Below are 20,000 nucleotides of genomic sequence, written 5' to 3'. Positions count from 1 at the left end.
TAACACACACAGTTAGATAACACACACACACACACCTACAAAACATTTGTATAGTGTATGGGGGTAACCATTAAAGATACACACACACACGCACGCACGCACACATACACACACTTTTCCATACGTACTGTTCTAGCAGACAATCGAATGCAGTCATGGCTTAGTTCATACATCTAATATAGTCCAATGGTGACATATACACAAACATGGAATAGACAGCCGTCAACAGACACACTGCAGAAAAACATATCAGAGAAAGGAACAGTCACAACAGAACAAAGAGAATTTAATTTGATTGGATATCAGTCGCCTTTGTTCAGGTGGAGGAAATGGGTTGTGGTGTGTGTTCGATGTGTGTATCACACACACACACACACACACACACACAGTGTGTGTTCGATCTGTGTCTCACACACACACACACGCACACACACACACACACACACACACACACACACACACACACACACACACACACACACACACACACACACACACACACACACACACACACAGTGTCCCTATTGACATTTACCACCATCACATGATAGTGATCAGAGCATTGTTGTTTGGTCTTCACTGCCCTTTGCCACCCATTTGGTCTTACAGTGGTGGGGTGAAAGGTCATAGGACATTTTTCCCTCCCTTTATTATTGCCTTCCTCTTTTCTTTCTGTCCTGGTTCGAGTAGCTTGTTTTAACGATTTTATCATTAGACATCACCGAGCTTCCACTCGAAGGTATTCCTTCCGGGTGACACAATCTAGCGTGACATCCTCTCCCCCGATTGGTATTTCGCTGAAGTCACAGGGAAAATTAGCATAACACAGAGCTTGTTCCTATTTCGGGTCGTGTCCCCTAACTGTCAAATTGCTGCACGTCTCTGGGTGTCATGGAATTGCATTGAAAACGACTGAATTTCGGGCCACTTTGTCACGAGCAACGTTCGCTGGCCCTGAACGATCAGTAAGCAGGAGCAGGTCAACTGTTTGTTGTTTGTTGTGAGTCCATGGTCTGACAAGCACAAGTTTGCCTGATTCCTGTCTCGCCAAATGAGGTCTTAATATTTGACTAGGCGGTTCTGCATGACTGCTCTCCTTCTTGTCCTCACAACAGAGGTTCCTGTGTCCTCCGACCCTCGCCTGAGGCCGACCACGTGTCTCCTTGCGGCAGAAACCCTGAAAAAATAACTAGCTCTGCTCCTCAAATCTCTCCCTAAAACACGCACGCGCACGTGCACACGCACACATAGACACACACACACACACACACACACACACACACACACACACACACACACACACACACACATGCATACACACACGCAAACACACACACACACACACACACACACACACACACACACACACACACACACACACCAAGCCCAGAGCACCAAGTGCACAGTCCCACTGTGGGGATTCCAGTCCTACCAGATCCTAGATCATGGACTCACACACACATACACACATAGACACACACAAATGCATGCACTTGTGCCAGTAGAGGCTGGTGAAGGTAGAAATCAGAGGACGGCTCATTGTAAGGCATGGAACAAAATGAGGAATGGTATCAAACACACGTTTTCTTGATACCATTCGCCATTCCATTCCATGCATTACAATGAGCCGTCGTCCTATTTCTACCCCCACCAGACACCCCTGACTTGTGCATAATGAAACACACACACACACACACACACACACACACACACACACACACACACACACACACACACACACAGTGGAAAACCCCATATCTATGAGAGAGATGGAGACGTCAGGCGGCCCGAAAGCTAAACCCGCCTGATCCTTCAATTTATCACCACCTTGTTCAGCCCTGAGAGTGATTCTCACACGCGGGGGCCTAAACGGATCCATTCCACCGGTAAACAGGATTGGCTCTGACAGAAGCAATAAAAGTAGGGTCCACACTGTGGAATTAGGGCGCTGGGCGAACCTGGTACACAAGATTGTTTCTACACACTGTTGTTTTTCGTTTACCTCTGAGTTAGGGCCCGGGAGGGTAGAGCACTCTCATCTCTCTCAGGGGAATCATTAGAAGACTATTTAACAGTGTCTCCTAAAGGGGGAAGACACTGGTTGGTGGCACACTTATGCTATCGCTCAGCTCTAACACATTTGATGGACACTTGACGCACAGGAGAAGGTTTTCTTTTTTTTTTTTTGGGGGGGGGGGGGGGGGGGTGATTTATAATGGAGCTTGTTAAACTAAATGTGGTTCGGATCTGGTTGTGTTGGTGTTGGGCTGGAGCAAAAGTGTGTAACCAATACGTCCTTCTCTGGGACCGGAGTTGTCCCGCTCTGTCGTTGGAGAGTGACACAGCACCTGAAAGACAATGTTAGTGAACATATCTGATGACCGATCCCGAAGATGACTAAAACTCTCTGTAATCATACAGACTGTTTGGAACCAATGGAGGAGGATAGGGAACGTAGAAATATATAATTCTAGAACAGGATTCTATTTCTATAATAGGGAATCCCGACCGGATCTGGACTACACTCTTATAAGGCCAATAAGAGCATCTGTTCTGCTTTTCTTGTTGTTGACTCTCTTTGATCCATAGAAAGGGGGTCTATTTCTACTTACATTGTCAGCATGAGTTAATTAAGTTATGTTACGCCGCGCCACGAGAAAAGGTGATGTAAGACGTTTATGGAAATTGATTGACTGATTTCCATTTTCCCTTTAATTGGAAATTCAGTGAAAATGGAAACCTTTTTTCATTCAAGCTGATGGAGAATTACATTTCCCCACAAAAAGACACTATGTGTGTGTGCGTGAGCATGCGTTTGTGCATGTGTGTGTGTGTGTGTATATTGTGTCACCATTACACACCGCAGATTTTAATTAGGCTACTTTTTGTCACAGCTCTGTGTAAACAGTCCATTTCTGAATAAGCAGGACCGGGGAGAGTTATTATCTGAGCAGGGGGTCATCAGTGTTCCTCCCCAGTCACAGTCAACCCCACCATCTGCTCGGTCACTAATTGAGACCCAGGCTCCTTCTCGGCCTACCCCTCCTGCTTTAACCAATTAGCACATCCAGGTCTTTAGCATCTGCGGTCCCTTGATGCCACTTCAAGACAACGAGCATCAATTGATGTCACAAAGCGCTCGCTTTTGTGAAACCTCAAGGTTTTTGGGGCGCCTGTGTCTGACAGACGTTGTGCTTACGTCGTTTCTGTCATAGGCAGCGAAGCGGCGATCACTGTAGCGGGCAGCGGCCATCACTGAGCGTTCAGAGACACATCCATCACTGTTACCTTGGTACGATCCATCTACACCACAGGGAGCGCTCACTGTGACCCTGTCAGCCTGGCATTTCTACTGCTGCTGACGCACGCACGCACGCACGCACGCAACGTACATTCACACACACATGCACACACACAGACACACACACACACACATCCCCACACACATGCACATGCACATGCATACAGACACACGCAGGTAGGTACACACACACACACACACACACACACACACACACACACAGACAAAGAGAGGGGGGTGCGACAGGTGAACAGCTGTGCGTGACCTATTTCTTCTTCATTACCCAAACTGGAACCCCCCCCCCCCCCCCCCAACACACACACACACACACACACACACACACACACACACACACACACACACACACACACACCCTCCGCACACACACACTGCCAGCAAGGGGGGGTGACACGGGTGAGGGAGAACAGCCGCCTCTGCACTAATACGATTTCACGGTCCGTCTTGTTTTTAACAATAGCAACTCTCTCAGGTGGCAACTTCCTCCTACTCTCTCTTTCTCCCTCTCTCTACTCCACCTCTCTCCTTCTCTCCACCTCTCTCTCCCTCTCTCCACCTCTCTCCTATGGTTGCCCCTGCCACTTTCAAGCTCTCTCTGGAAAAAGCCAACCTGGCGATAAGCAGGCAGGGAAGGAGGGTGAGAGAGAGAGAGAGAGAGAGAGAGAGAGAGAGAACAAATTACCACCGCAACAAGGAACACCTGTGTCTTAGTGCGTGCGTGAGATTGAATACAGGAAGGTAGAACAAACCATCTGAAACAAACCACATTCATATTCCCCTATTAACCTACTCTGCACCTGAGTGTGTATCCCCCCCCCCCCTCTCTCTCTCTCTCTCTCCTCACACCCCTATAACCCCTGCGTGAGGGAAGAGGAGAAGAGGAGGAGGAGGAGAAGAGAGGTGGTGCAGTGTGAGCAGAAGAAAAAAGGGGGAAAAGAGGGAAGGAGGAGGAGAAGAACAGGGGAGAAGTGAAGTAGGGGGGAGGAAAGGTACTGTTTTGACAGCACTGGGGAATACTAGGCTCTGTTGATGCCATGCATGCAGGTATCCATTAAGAGAGGAACTGAGAAATAACCCAGTGACGAAGGAGGAGGAGGAGGAGGAGGATCAGGAGGGGGAGGAGGAGGAGGAGGAGGAGGCAAGGAGGATACACACACAGATGAATACCTGTCAAGTCATATACGCACAGCCCTTTTAACGTTCTGCTGGGCCAGAAACATCAGTAATGGAGTTAAAGTGGGGCCCGCACACTCAAATGCTGTACATGTCTGCAGTGGTTAGTGTGCCCTGAGGAAAATATGTTTGGACCTAAATGTTTTTTTACCAGCCGATAAGGGCAACTTGAAGCATTTGAGTAAGCGGGCCCTGCTTGACTCTGTCACAGCAATGAGAACTGTACAATCTAAACAGGAGAAAGTATACACTCTTCCAAAAGGTTTTTTTCATTTGTCCCTGCAGTGTAACCCTTTGACGAACCCTTTTTGGTGCCACGTGGAGTTTTTTTGGTACTTACTCAAACCTTTTTTTCTAAGAGTCTCCGCAGGAACTTGATGGATGGATAGATACAGCAGGTAGAAAGATATATATACACTCACGGAACACTTTATTAGGAACACCTGTACACCTTCTCATGGTGCAGGTGGTGTAATGGTGTGGAGAATGTTTTCATGGCACACTTTGGGCCGGTTAATACAAATCAACTTATCACTTGAATGCCACAGCCTATTTGAGTATTGTTGCTGACCATGTGCATCCCTTCATGGCCACAATTTACCCATCTTCTAATGGCTACTTCCAGCATGATAATGCACCATGTCACAAAGAAAAATACTTCTCAAACTGGTTTCCAGAACATGACAATGAGTTCAGTGCTCAGTGAGTGTAGTATATATATATATATATGCTATTCTTTTATTGATGAGCTCCTAAAAGGCAGAGGTTGAAGCTGCAGTTAAATGTGATGAATGATGGACCGAATATTGACACGTTTAATAAGCTTGGCCTAATAAGCGCACTGTTGTCAGGTCATGTATATCCAAAAGCAATCTGATCTTCATTTACAATTCTGTGCTATTGACTATTCACGTCTGTCTTGGCAGATTGCCTCTGAACTGGAGTTTTACTGTAGAGTTGGAGTTAGGGAAGAGAGATGTTGAAGCATAACGGTGTGTGTGTGTGTGTGTGTGTGTGTGTGTGTGTGTGTGTGTGTGTGTGTGTGTGTGATGTTATTTATTAATGCAGTGTGGAGTGCAACGTCTAATTGAGAGAACACTTCACACTTCACACTGAGTATACTGCAGTGTCATTAGGAAGTTGGGGCCCATTAGAAAAGCTTGTGACACCGAGAGGGAACTTTTGCCCATTTATCTTGTACTGAGGCAAGTGTGTGTGTGTGTGTGTGTGTGTGTGTGTGTGTGTGTGTGTGTGTGTGTGTGTGTGTGTGTGTGTGTGTGTGTGTGTGTGCGTGTGTGTGTGGATGTGTGTGTGTGTGTGTGTGTGTGTGTGTGTGTGCGTGTGTGTGTGTGTGTGTGTGTGTGTGTGTGCGTGTGTGCGTGTGTGTGTGTGACAGAGGCAGCACCTAGAGCGTGTTCTCTTCTCCTCGTAGGTTGATGACATGTTAAAACATGTGAGATAAATTCAATGTGTTTTAATTAGACACCGTTTATGCAAATGTATTCAACACCATCTGAATCAAACGTTTTTTTACATTTATTTTTATTATCAAAGACCTTCCCCACTTAATTATTTTATAATTTATCCAATTTACATCTTTAAACGGAGTGCCCGCTGAAGAACAGAAAGAGAGAAATACAATCTCGTCATGGTAGGAGGGGGGAATTGAATTTGCTATTCTAATTGACGTTTAATTGAGACGCTTGTTCGAATCATTAAACCGTCTGTCATCCGTATTGCCATCAATCACGCGCTAAGCTGCCACATTGGTCCCCACTGATATCAATCATATTGCAGCACTTTAGCCCGTTAGCAAATTAGCATTAGCCGACCAAAACACCCAGTCAGTTTGAGTCTTGTACCGTTTGAGATTGCCCCTTTAATATTAAATGCTGATGGAGAAAAGGCGGTGGTGCGTTACCCCTACACATCTACATCGCCTTCATTTTGGCCTGAGGTAACCGTCACCCCGCGTGCAGTAGCAGACTGAGGTGCTACAGTGTGATTCAGTGCAGGGTGCACAGGTCTGCTTCTCAAGTGCTTCAGTACTGCTTTTCATTTGCATCTTTTGCTTTCACAATAAGGACGGATTTACCTCGAATTGAGAAAATGGATGCGAGGACTCTCTAGCCAATAAGGAAATCTTGGGGGAGTAAAAAGAAACACAAGGGTTTTTTCAAGTGTTGATTTCCAACGGGACTCGTGGGAGCTTCGGTGCTAAATCCAGCACAATTCGGTAGTGGTACGCACAAACACATCATCTTTGATTGGTCCCTGATGATAGGCCAATAGGTAATGTTTGGCTGTGGTGTGTTATTCTAAATGGCCTCATTCCCAGAGCAGAGCGGTTATGAGACTCTCCCAGGCTCCGTGTCAGAGGATTTCTAGGTACGGCTGTAGTGGCGTGATTGCTGAAGGTTTGCAGAAGTAATATCTGCCTCCCCAGTCAAGCTTATGACACAGCCACAATGAGCAATGCAAATTCCCTCTACCAGCCGCCTGTGTTCCCCAAGATTATTAAAACACACCCGAATGGACAAATTTAATTTAGCAGGCTGCGGCTGGCACACACATATATGAACACGCACTTGCCTACACATACGCAAACACACACAGTCAGGCACAAACACACATACACACACACACACACACACACACACACACACACACACACACACACACACACACACACACACACACACACACACACACCGCACACACTGAGCGCAGTTTAAACAAAACCTGATGCATGAAAGAGCTTAGAGTGGAGTCACACACGCACACACACACACACACACACACACACACACACACACACACACACACACACACACACACACACACAGTACCATACTGTGTGATGACTAAAGCTCGTTCGGAGAGGGATAGAATAGACACACAGAGACAGCCAACATGGCAGGTGTTGCTTCCCCCAACAGCCAGAGGAGAATAGCACTGTTGATGATGCAATAGGAGGAAATAGAATGAACATTCACGGTTTCTCTGTCAACAGTCGAGGCATCAAACCTAGCACCCTGTGACGCTGTAGCAGCACTGCAGTGCCTAGTGAAATACAAATATACTGCAGTATCTTGTACGTAGCTGAAGTGATTTGGAATCACGCTTTTGTGATGAGGTAGCCCTGCCTGCGACTTCTAACCACAAATGTAGCCCTCGGTCCTCTTGGTTTGAAGATTTACAGTGCGTCCGGAAGGTATTCAGATCCCCTTCACTTTCTCCACAATTTTTTTTTTACGTTACAGCCTTATTCTAAAATGGATTCAATTCATTTTTTCCCCTTATAAATCTACACACAATACCCTATAATGACAAAGCGAAAACAGGTTTTTAGAGATATTTGCTAATTTATTAAAAATAAAAAAACGGAAATATCACATTTACATAAGTATTCAGACCCTTTGCTATGACACAGCTCAGGTGCATCCTGTTTCCAGTGATCATCCTTGAGATGTTTCTACGACTTGATTGGAGTCCACCTGTGGTAAATTGATTGGACATGATTCGGAACGGCACACGCCTGTCTCGACAAGGTCCCACAGTTGACAGTGCATATCAGAGCAAAAACCAGGCCATGAGGTTGAAGGAATTGTGGATGCAGCAGCCGCACTACTCGGTCACAGCTTTTCACTGTCCTGGCGCCCCGCTGGTAGAACGAGCCCCTACCAATCTTCCGCCATAGATTGAAAACCCATCTCTTCAGGCTACATCTTAACGGTCCCTCCTAAAGCCCTCTTCACCCCCACTACCCCCCTGTACAAGTTTCTCTCCTGTTAGTAATAAAAAAAATCCTTCTTCTAGCATTGTGACTGCCTATGGCCCCTGGTCCGAGCATTGATTACTTTATCTTATGATGACTGCTGGATAGATGATTAACTTTTTTTATATATTAAACAAATGTATTTGGATAAAGGCATCTGCTAAATGCCATAAATGTAATGGAATGAATGAATTGTTCATATACCTCTGAGATAGGATTGTGTTGAGGCACAGATCTGGGGAAAGGTACAAAAAAATTTCTGCAGTATTGAAGGTCCCCAAGAACACAGTAGCCTCCATCATTCTTAAATGGAAGAAGTTTGTAACCACCAAGACTCTTCCTAGAGCTGGCCGCCCGGCTAAACTGAGCAATAGGGGGAGAAGGACCATTGTCAGGGAGGTGACCAAGAACCCAGTGGTCACTCTGACAGAGCTCCAGAGTTCCTCTGTGGAGATGGGAGAACCTTCCATCTCTGCAGCACTCCACCAATCAGGCCTTTATAGTAGAGTGGCCAGACGGAAGCCACTCCTCAGTAAAAAGCACATGACAGTAAAAAGCCAAAAGTTTGAGTTTGCCAAAAGGCATCTAAAGGACTCTCAGATCATGAGAAACAAGATTCTCTGGTCTGATGAAACCAAGATTGAACTCTTTGGCCTGAATGCCAAGCGTCACGTCTGGAGGAAACCAGGCACCGTTCATCACCTGGCCAATACCATCCCTATGGTAAAGCATGGTGGTGGCAGCATCATGCTGTGGGGACGTTTTTCAGCAGCAGGGACTGGGAGACTAGTCAGGATCGAGGGAAAGATGAACGGAGCAAAGTACAGAGAGATCCTTGATGAAAACCTGCTCCAGAGCACTCAGGAACTCAGACTGGGGTGAAGGTTCACCTTCCAACAGGACAATGACCCCAAGCACACAGCCAAGACAACGCAGGAGTGGCTTTGGGACAAGTTGTTAATGGCAAAAAATATATTTGTACTATTTTGCTTAAGTCATATATGAAATGTATTGACCTCTCTGTGACCCAATGTACTTCGTTATTTTTAATTATGTGACTGAGGAAGAACCAAAACCGACTGCTCCTTCTTCTTGCATCAAAGAGGTTATTCTGACCTTGGAACACTCCTAACTGCAGGCTGAGGTTTGAGATAGTGGCTCACAACGCCTACGCTTCTTTCCCAGCTTCTGTATCAGCAAAGAGGCGCAAGATATGTTTACCCCTAGACCTATGACGTATGAGCATTGGAGTTAAGGACGGTCCTCTCCTCAGCCACAGCATCAGTATCTGAATCCACACTGTTGGTGAAGGAATGCTGATCCAGCCGTAAGCAGAATTGTTTAAACTTTGTATATGCATTAAAACTCTCAACTGAGACCAAACATCGTTTATTGTTGTTCACTGAACGATTTCCATCACAAAGTCTCTGAATGTCCTTGAGTGGCCCAGCCAGAGCCCAGACTTGAACCCGATCGAACATCTCTGGAGAGACCTGAAAATAGCTGTGCACTGAAGCTCCCCATCCAACCTGACAGAGCTTGAGAGGATCTGCAGAGAAGAATGGGAGAAACTCCCCAAATACAGGGGTGCCAAGCTTGTAGCATCATACCCAAGAAGACTTCAGGCTGTAATCGCTGCCAAAGGTCCTTCAACAAAGTACTGAGTAAAGGGTCTGAATACTTATGTAAATGTGATATTTCAGTTTTTTGTATTTAATAAATTAGCAAACATTTCTAAAAACCTGGCTTTGTCATTATGGGGTATTGTGTGTAGATTGATGAGGGAAAATTGTATCCATTTTAGAATAAGGCTGTAACAAAACAAAATGTGGAAAAAGTGAAGGGGTCTGAATACTTTCCGAATGCACTGTACGCCTGGGTCATCTGATTCGAGAGGTCCCTGGTTCAAACCTCTCCAGTTGTACAGTCTTGTTCATGAATGCTCCAGTGTTGTGGAAACTCAGTGGAACCAGAATGCTGTTGTATACCTTTGCACACAGTCATGTAGCAGAGGTGATTTGGAATCACACTCTCATGATGAGGTAGCCCTGCCCGAAACATATGATCTCAAGTGTCGCCCCACAGAACTTGAGGATGTCCTCTTGGCCTAATGGTAGATGCTTGTGTCTTCCATGTGGGAGTCAAACCACGCCTGTCACACACGTATATACATGCAGAACTAGAATGCTGTTGTGTTGTTTCGCACATGGTAAACATTTTTATTCAAAATTCGATTTGTGAGCAACAGTTAGCACCATGCTAAAGCCCATAGGGCTTTGGTGTACAGAGACAGATGCAGCAATTGATATCTTTCCCCCCCGTAAGCCAGTAATGTTGGCCCTTTGTAAGCCAGTAGAGTAATACAGTCTTATCAGGGGATTGACGTGAGATGAATCCTATCATCTCCATGATGAGCTGAATGGAGTGATTACCCGCTTGGCTGGAGACAATAGAAATCCCAGTGGGACACACACACACAGACACACACACACACACACACACACGTGCGTGGGCACGCACGCACACACACACACACGCACACACACACACACACACACACACACACACACACACACACACACACACACACACACACGGGGAGCGGGTGTTCGTGATACTTTAGGGACTAGACTAGGAGGGTTTAGTGATTCAGTAGTTGTTGCAGTGGGAGTCAGATACCGGGGCCTGGGACTGATTGAGTCTCTCTCTGCTGTTGTCCCCTGTGTTGATTTACAGTGCTGGGTTATGTAAGAGGTGATGTGGGATGTCTTCATTCATATTTATGAGCTCAGGGCTCAGCCTGGGCTTGTGTTATAAACTGTTGATCTAGTGCAGTACCTTACTGTGTTTACTGTACGTACACACACACACACACACACACACACACACACACACACACACACACACACAAGCAAGCACGCACTCGCACACACACACACACACACACACACACACACACACACACACACAGACACAGACACAGACACAGACACACACACACACACACACACACACACACACACACACGTACACACATACACACAATAAAGCTGCTCTTTGTGATATCACATTTGTTACTGACATAGTCAGGCCTGTACACACACCCTTGTGTGGCCCCAGCATTTATTTGCAAAGTCACCGCCTATCTACTGTAGCCTCCATAACACAGCTCCAAAACCACTGCACCAACTGTCACTTTGCTGTTTAGAAATACACTGAGTCATCCTCCTATCCTATCTGAAGGCCCGTGGAGGTAGAAATCGGAGGATGTGGAATGCATTGAATGGAATGAGGAACGGTATCAAAAACCCATTAGTCATTCCATTCCATGCATTACAATGAGCCCGTCCACTGATTTCTGACTCCACCAGCCTCCCCTGGTCAGAACGGCCTTGGGCCTGTTCTGACGGCTCAGTGGAGCCACACATCATCCATACAGCCGCTGTTGTTGAGCATGATTTCAATTCACCTCCGCTAGTTCTGGATCCATCACAGAGGGAGAGAGCCAGGGGAGTGGGTCTCTCTCTGGGCTGCAACAACAGATGCATCACTTCACAGGGGAGTTTTTCTTCCCTCCGCTGCTCCTCACTGAAACTGCTATAAAAGTCAATTGGATTTTGTTCCCAGGCCCCTATTAATTCCTCACGGACGTGCATATTGATTGAAGGGCTGCCGGCCTTGTTGATTCACCTAACCCAGGCATGTTTTGATTTAGCTTTTGTTGCCTGAAGGTTGTTTTTTTTTAGCCGCTGTGGTAAAAGGCGACCATGAATTCAATAAGTGCGGACCCTGAAAATGAAAATGTTCCACTTTCATAACTTTGATGGAAAACATAAAAAAGCATTATAATCAATTACTGATTTTCATGTTTATGCATCAGGGAGCTTGTGCTTTTGCCTCTTTTTTTATTTAATTATTTATTAGCTAATTATGCTAATGACTGGTTACATAAACTCATATTAAATCGCAATAGAGAGTGTGCGAGTATATTAATGTTTGTGTGCGTGCGTGCGCGCGCGTGTGTGTGTGGGGGTGTGTGTGTGTGTGTGTGTGCGTGTTTGTGTGTGTGAGAGATAGAGAGAGAAGGGAGAGATAAGAGAGAGAGAAAGCGTATGCTATCTTAATTAGGTAAAATGAGGAACTTCTCTAGATACAGTATGTGTTATTGAAGTAGTCGATCCATAATTCCACCGTGCCCACACAGCTGAAAACCCCTTCAGCAGAAATAGAGATGAACTTGAGTGTTTAGAAATGTTAGAAAGGTCAGTTTTGGGTTTGCTTTCAGTTGCACTGTTCAGTTAAGAAACTTTTCTACAATACAAGAAGATGCTATTATGATTAAGGCTTTTAAAAAGGCAAAAGAGTACCAGGTAGTTTTTCGTTCCCTACGAAAGGAGGGTTTATTTTTTGTTGCATAGTCTGAGGGTCCTCATGTTCCCCTCTGTCTCAAGGTTGGAGAAGGTTGATTGTCCTCCTAACTGTACTATCTCCCCTCTCTCTCCCCTCTCTGATCACCCTCTCCCCTCTCTCTCCCCTCTCTCTTCCGTCTCCCCTTTCTCTCCCCTCACTCATCTCCCTCTCTCTTCTCCATCTCCCCTCTCTCTCCTCTCTCTCCCCTCTCTCTCCTCCCTCTCCCCTCTCTCCCCTCTGCCTCCCCCCTCTCCTCCCTCTCCCCTCTCTCTCCTCCCTCTCCCCTCTCTCTCCCCTCTCTCTCCTCCCTCTCCCCTCTGCCTCCCCCCTCTCCTCTCTCCCTCCAGGCCTGGAGAAGGTGGGTCGTGACTCCAGCTATGAGCAGGAGGGCAAGGTGCAGTTTGTGATGGACGCGGTGTACGCCATGGCCCATGCCCTGCACCGCATGCACCGGGAGCTGTGCTACGGGTACCCTGGCCTGTGCCCACGCATGGCCAACATCGACGGCAAGGAGCTGCTCAGCCACATCAGAGCTGTCAACTTCAATGGTGAGTCACACACACGCACACACACACACACACACACACACACACACACACACACACACTCACACACTCACACACTCACGCAGTCCATTAACCCCGCTTGTCACACACAGACACACTCCTTCATCATCTCACCATCATCGTCCTCATCTCATGCATCCCTTCCCTTTTCTTTTGCCCTCAGTGACCACCAATCCTCAGTCATCCTCTCAGAGAGCAGTCCTCCCAAACAGTGCGTAGGGTTACTGACTCAAGCCTTACGCTCAAAGCCTTATCTCTCTCTGCACCGGCTCCCGCTGAAACGGTTAACGCTCTATGGACTCTATTAATACTCTATGGACTCTATTAATACTCTATGGACTCCAATTTGAATGAGCAAAAAAGTGGCCGAAAATATTGAGCAAAGTTGGCCATCTTTGGCCATGTTTCTAATCGACGCAGTACAACTAGCGGTTGGCCATCTTTACCGTAATATTTCTAATAGACACAGTACAACTAGCGGTTGGCCATCTTTACCGTAATATTTCTAATAGACACAGTACAACTAGCGTTTGCATGATGAGCAATGCATTTTTTGCAGACTGTTTACTATCATCTCTGTTGAGTAATTGCAATTTTGGTGGAACATGGTGAAAGATTAAACAATAAACAAAAGAATAAACAATCATGCTGTAAAGTTTTCTGAGTTGTTAGGTATTTTGTGCTCAATTCAACACTATTTGCTCAAGCGAATTGAAGCCCTCATGCGCTACCCCGCTCTCCTTACATAATCATGTAACCCTGACAATCCCTGGATGGCCTCCTTTACCTGCTAACTGCCTTTAGTCCTTGCTCGCTGCACCCAAAGTCGCTCTTGTTCATTAATAATATCTGTCACAGAGAATATCTCCACTTTTCCTAACATCGCTTACCAGGCTTGTGCTTGTTGCAGATGGTAAGCATTTTGCAATTTCTAAATTCTTGGTTTATTGCCTCAAAATATGTTTTCATGAGTGTTGTGCTTACTTGACTCTTTCTTTTCCCAGCCCCCAAGATCTTAAGTGGGCGAAACAATTTATTCATCTCCTTCTAAATAACATTAGACAGTTCATTTGAATATGTCTTTTCTTTCTGTTCTGGTTCTTTTTTTGTTACCGCCTATATTTATTCCTCTCTCTGCCTATACATGTCCAATGCTTTCCTTCAAGTGTGATTTGCATAATGGCTGTTGAACGATCGAACGTCTTGCCTGGATGGAATCACAGAGAATATTTCTCACAATTCTGCAACTGGCCCACAAGACAAGTATTAATACTATAAGAGCATTAGGTCTAATGTGTTTGCAGTGTGACAATACAGTCCACTTACAATCGCTGAACAACACACACACACTTGAGTGGCTTTAGCAGAGTCCTTGCGGACAGAAGGGAACACTAATGGGATGAGCTGTAGGCTACAGTGTATACACTGCGGCATTCATTGTACAACACCAGCAACTTGCTGTGCTAAACCTTGTGACTTGATGCTCAGGTGCTGTAATGACCAAACAAGTACAAATCCACTGCAGTACTGCAGTAAAAAACAAAAAACACAAGCACATACACACACACACACACACACACACACACCTGCGCACGCACGCACGCACGCACGCACACACGCCCACATGCACGCCCCACGTGTACACACACACACACACACACACACACACACACACACACACACACACACACACACACACACTCTCACTTTCACACACACCTGCGCACGCACGCACGCAGTCTGAGTGGCGTGTGCAGGACGGCTCAGGCCCTGATGAATCCTAACGCTACAGGTCTCTTAATCCATCAGCGTGTTATCTCAGACAGTCATCACTCTCCGGGGCCCACAATGTCCTGCTACTTGTCTTTGGATCGGTTTCTAACTACACAGAGGCAGGTAGAGGCAGGCAGGCCTGATAAACAATGCTTTGCTGGACTAGACTACTTGCCAAAGAGCAGTACATCCTGGCTTTATCGACTGCTTCGTTTTCAATGCTGTGAGGCAGAAGATAGATTGGTAAAAGGGGCTTGATGTTTGTTATCTGTCCTTGTTTACATGCCGTCTCGACAGGGGCTCCTTGATGTGAGGCTTTCAAGCTGACTACACCCAGCCAACGTTTTCGGCTCATATTGATTTCTGGCCTCTCAAGTTCAATGTGAGGTTGATAGTGATGAAAAAAAAAAATGTATGTTTTTCTGCCGGGCTTGGCTGTTGCAGCTTATGTTTCCGATGTGTGTGTATGACCGCAGGCTCTTTTACTCCATCTGGCATGACAGAGGAAGTCTGTGTGTGTGTGTGTGTGTGGGGGGGGTGTGTGTGTGTGTGTGTGTGTGTGTGTGTGTATGTGTGTGTGTGCGTGTGTTCGTGCGTGCATGCATGCGTGCGTGGATGCGTGGGTGCGTATGACAGTTAGCACCACAATGTGTGTATGTGTGTGTGCGTGTGTGTGTGTGTGCGTGTGTGTTTGTGTGTGTGTGTGTGTGTGTGTGTGTGTGTACACAGTATGTGTACAGTGCGTCTGTGTGTGTGTGTGTGTGTACAGTATGTCTACAGTGCGTGTGTGTGTGTGTGTACAGTATGTCTACAGTGCGCGCGCGCGTGTGTGTGTGTGTGTACAGTATGTCTACAGTGCGTGTGTGTGTGTGTGTGTGTGTGTGTGTGTGTGTCTACTGACAGGACACAACACACCTTTCCTCCTCTCTCTGACTCAGTATTCAACTCATCTGCTTCCATGAATAGGGCAGTGAGTTGGGTCTCGTCGTGCCCTGAACAACATCGCCGCAGGAACAAGATATCCATACCAATCACAGCTAACTCAGAGGAGCTGAGCAGAGACAACCGTCAGGAACCCCCTTGCTTCCCAACGTAGGCGGAAAATCAATCCCCAGCCTTTTGTCTTGACGGAGAGGAAAAGCATCTCCACTCGGGTCCTAATTCAGCGGCGAACCTCGGAGCGACCTGGGGAAACGCAGTGGCCTCTGTGCCTCTTAACAATCACACACACACACACGCACAAAAGCACACACACACACACACACACACACACACACACACACACATACACACACACACACGTACAGACACAGACGGCTGCAGACACCACAACCCCCTAGCCTCGCGGGAGGCACTGCAGGATGATCTAACCTTTCAGGAGCGTGAGATTTGACAGTTGGTTGACCTCTCTCCTGAACCTGTAAGGTCGCTCTTCCCTCTCTCTCTCTCTCCTCCCCCCGCTCTTCTCCCTCCGTTGCCAAGGTGTTATCGATGTGCTCTCTAACTCTGACAGAAACTCCCGCTGATGAAGAGAGCACCTGCACACATACACACACATGCACGCACGCACAGACTCACACACACACGCACACACTACACACATACATGCACGCACGCATGCATACACGCACTCACGGACACACACTCACTCTCTCTATCTTTGTCTCTGTCCCTCACACACACTCATACACCACACACACACACACACACACACACACACACACACACACACACACACACACACACACACACACATATGCACATGCACACACAGATGGTGCTGCATTGCAGATCCTTTAAGACAATAAGGGAACAGTGCCTGTAGCTGTAATCACACGGTAGAGTGTGCAGACTTTATCTCATAGCGTGTTGTTCAGCTCCAGTTGCCCCACTCTTGTGTCTCTCCGCGGTCATTGAAAGAACACTCCCATCTCATGTACTTTTGCACTCCTCCTGAAAGTTTTCCCACTTCAACTGTTTCCACTTCATTCTGCTTGAGAAGCTACACTAGTATATATTTCTATATATTGTATATATTTCTATGAATATTGCTGCAAACCAAAACATGATACTTAGGATGTGGCTCCGACATTTTTTTACTTGGTATTTGCCATCTGGAATATTTCATGTGTTGCTCGTGTCTCCATAGTTCGCCACTTTACGAACTGCAGAATGTTAACTGGAGATCATGTGGGGCGGGACATGACTGCAGAGTCACTACCAATCTTCCGCCGTAGATTGAAGACCCATCTCTTCAGGCTACATCTTAACGGTCCCTCCTAAATACCTCTTCACCCCCCACTACCCCCCTGTACAAGTTTCTCTCCTGCCAATGACTGCCAATAGCCCCTGGTCCTACCATAGATTACTTTTTCTTATGATGACTGATGGATAGATGATTCACTTACTGAGACAAATGTATTTGTTGTAAGTCGCTTTGGATAAAGGCGTCTGCTAAATGCTGTCAATGTAAATGTAAACGACTACAAAGCCCAACTGTGAAAGTTCAAACAGACTTGTTCACTAGGCTCGAAGCACCGGGCTTTGAGCACTAGCTGGCGCTAGTAAGCCTCGGCACGCGCCTGCACCGCTGTCGGAAAGTGGCAGTTGTGTTGTGAGATTACAAGCGTAATATCAAATTAACCGGTGTCCTTCTCCTCGTTGTTGATGTGTAGAGATACTCTCGTATCTGGGAAATGCGTGTTCGGGAGTCCTGCTTTGGTGTTGCCCAACCATCAAATCCCCTCAAGTCCCTCCGGGGCTCCAACGTAACGAATCGCATCTCAAAGTCACACGTTTAAGGGCCGTTTGACCGAGGAAATTTAATTTCAGACGAGTGCTGTTGAATTGTTTTCTCTGCGTCCTCGCTGCTGAAGTAGAAGGACATCTCTCTACCGAGCTTAAGGAAGATGTTGTACAATTTGTACAGACAAATACCGAAAGACTCATCACAACATCAGCGTTATGTCCTTTGTTAGTAGTGGAAGACGACATTGGCGTATCATAATACTCTGTGTTTACACGGTCCACTGCACTCAGTAGGGCACAGGGTTGGGGCGAATTATTTTTCAATTCCGGAAGTGAATTGAATTCCCATGAGGTAACTGAACAAAGGGCATTTGTTTTTAAATATTTGTTCAATACTTTGGAAACATCTGAGTATCTGGGTGTACTGTATGTTCCAATGTTTCTAACTCAGCTTTGTGGGTTCTTTGAATTCAACTGTAAATTGAATATAAAAAAAAGCGTTGGAATTTCGAAACACTTCCTGAATTGATGGAATAGTAAAGGAATTCATCCGATCCCTAATAGGCTCCCTCTAGAACAGGTGTCTGTTGATGTCTTCTTCTCCTGAGGGCACTTGATCAATACAGTCGTGTCCTTGATTGCCCAGAGAGTGAATCACACTGAATCACATTTGGTCAGTTGCTTATTTTATGAAAAGTACAAACCAAAACTAGAACATTGCCGCCCCTGAGAACTTGAGTTGCTCACCTCTGCTCTATGCCACACAGGTGTTTACTGTACGTTTACTGCATTCTAACTATGCCTGCCAGTAAATTGAATTGGATTGGATTGAATTGAATTGAATTGAATTGAATTGAATTGAATTGAATTGAATTGAATTGAATTGAATTGAATTGAATTGAATTGAATTGAATAGAAAAAAGTGTGTGTCCACTTCAGGTGTCCAACATGTGCCCACACAGAGTGTGTCATAGCAGAGTGACTCATACCGCGCAGGACGACTCCATTGTCATCACGAAGCACATCGTCAAATGATTTAATGCCGGCCTTGGTGAAGTCCTCACTTTTAGTATTCATACTCAACCATTTCTAAGGTTCCCTCCTTTTCAAATAAAGCCTCCTGCTAAGCTTTGATCCTCTGATGTGGGAAGGAAAGAGCAGATTACTTCACCCTCTTTCTGTGTAAAACTTTGAGAATATACTTAAAAATCATGATAGATGGAAGTGAGAGATTTTTTCCCTGTCTAACTTGGTTCTTATCTTTAGGATAAGTCATAAAGCCGAGCTTTTATCTTTTATTTGAGATCTTTGTACAGTTACATCAAGCCAATCTCATGGCATATTGTTGCAGGCGGTGTGTCTGAATTTGTGTTTGAATGACGTTGATGTTTCCTTAAAGGTACAGTAAGACTCTGAGACATGACGACAGCCCGTGCAAACAGAACAACTTTCTTCAGATATATATCGTAGTGAACAAGAGCGAACCAAAGTGTTTCATCTGCAACAACTCGCAACACACTCTGTTCTCTGTGGCAAAGTCTCTGGCAGCGTCACCCCGGTCATATTTGCTATGACGTCATATCCCAGAGCCCTATCTTTAAGATGCTTTAACAAGCTGTTGGATAGTGTTAAGGAGAACAAAGACACGGTTACCCTGAACTGTTACACACAGTAGCTGCTAAAACTCCTTTTCAAAACCTGATGGAGATATTGACTTAACAAACCCTACCTGCACATCCACTGAAATGTCTGGGTTGTTTCGTGCAATAAGACAACATCAGAACAGTTTATTTATGATGTTTTCTTTTCAGTGCTGTGAGAATCTCTCAGGATATGCCGTACAGGTGGAAACTCCAATATCCAAAAAGCAGAAAACAAAAAAACAAAACAGACAGACACAAAAATATCAGCTCACTATTTATTGTGTGCTACTCAGAAAGGTCTTAATTAATAAGCTATGTTTGTACCGATGTTTCAACCATCTTGGTCTTCGTCAGGGTAGGGGTCAATGGGCTCCTCTAACTTGTCTACGGGGGTCAGCGGGGCCAAAACAATTAAGATCTCAGCCTGAGTCTCGGAGCAATGATGAGAGGACAAGGCCATGCCAAGAAAACTCTCATTATAGCCCATCACCAGCAGGCTGTCTCTGCTGCTGCTCAGGACAAGATGGACGCCAGCAACGGGAAACAGCCGGGGCTAATTAACAGTGAGATGATGAACTTGACCTGAGCGT

At 45.9% G+C, this 20,000-nt stretch overlaps 1 protein-coding gene across 1 annotated transcript in view; it reads left to right on the top strand.

Moving 5' to 3' along the window:
* grm8a (glutamate receptor, metabotropic 8a) overlaps nucleotides 1-20,000 on the top strand; it is a gene marked incomplete at both ends in the record, with an annotated part of 94,227 nt that overhangs the window by 46,753 nt on the left and 27,474 nt on the right. Inside the window, 1 exon segment of the mRNA XM_083692540.1 lies at nucleotides 13,028-13,228. Coding sequence (XP_083548666.1) covers nucleotides 13,028-13,228 — 201 coding nt within the window.

The sequence above is a fragment of the Argentina silus genome (assembly GCF_951799395.1).
Source record: "Argentina silus genome assembly, chromosome: 20".
NCBI lineage: Eukaryota > Metazoa > Chordata > Actinopteri > Argentiniformes > Argentinidae > Argentina > Argentina silus.
The sequence above is the reverse complement of the archived record's forward strand: the minus strand, read 5'-3'. Positions and strand labels throughout refer to the sequence as shown.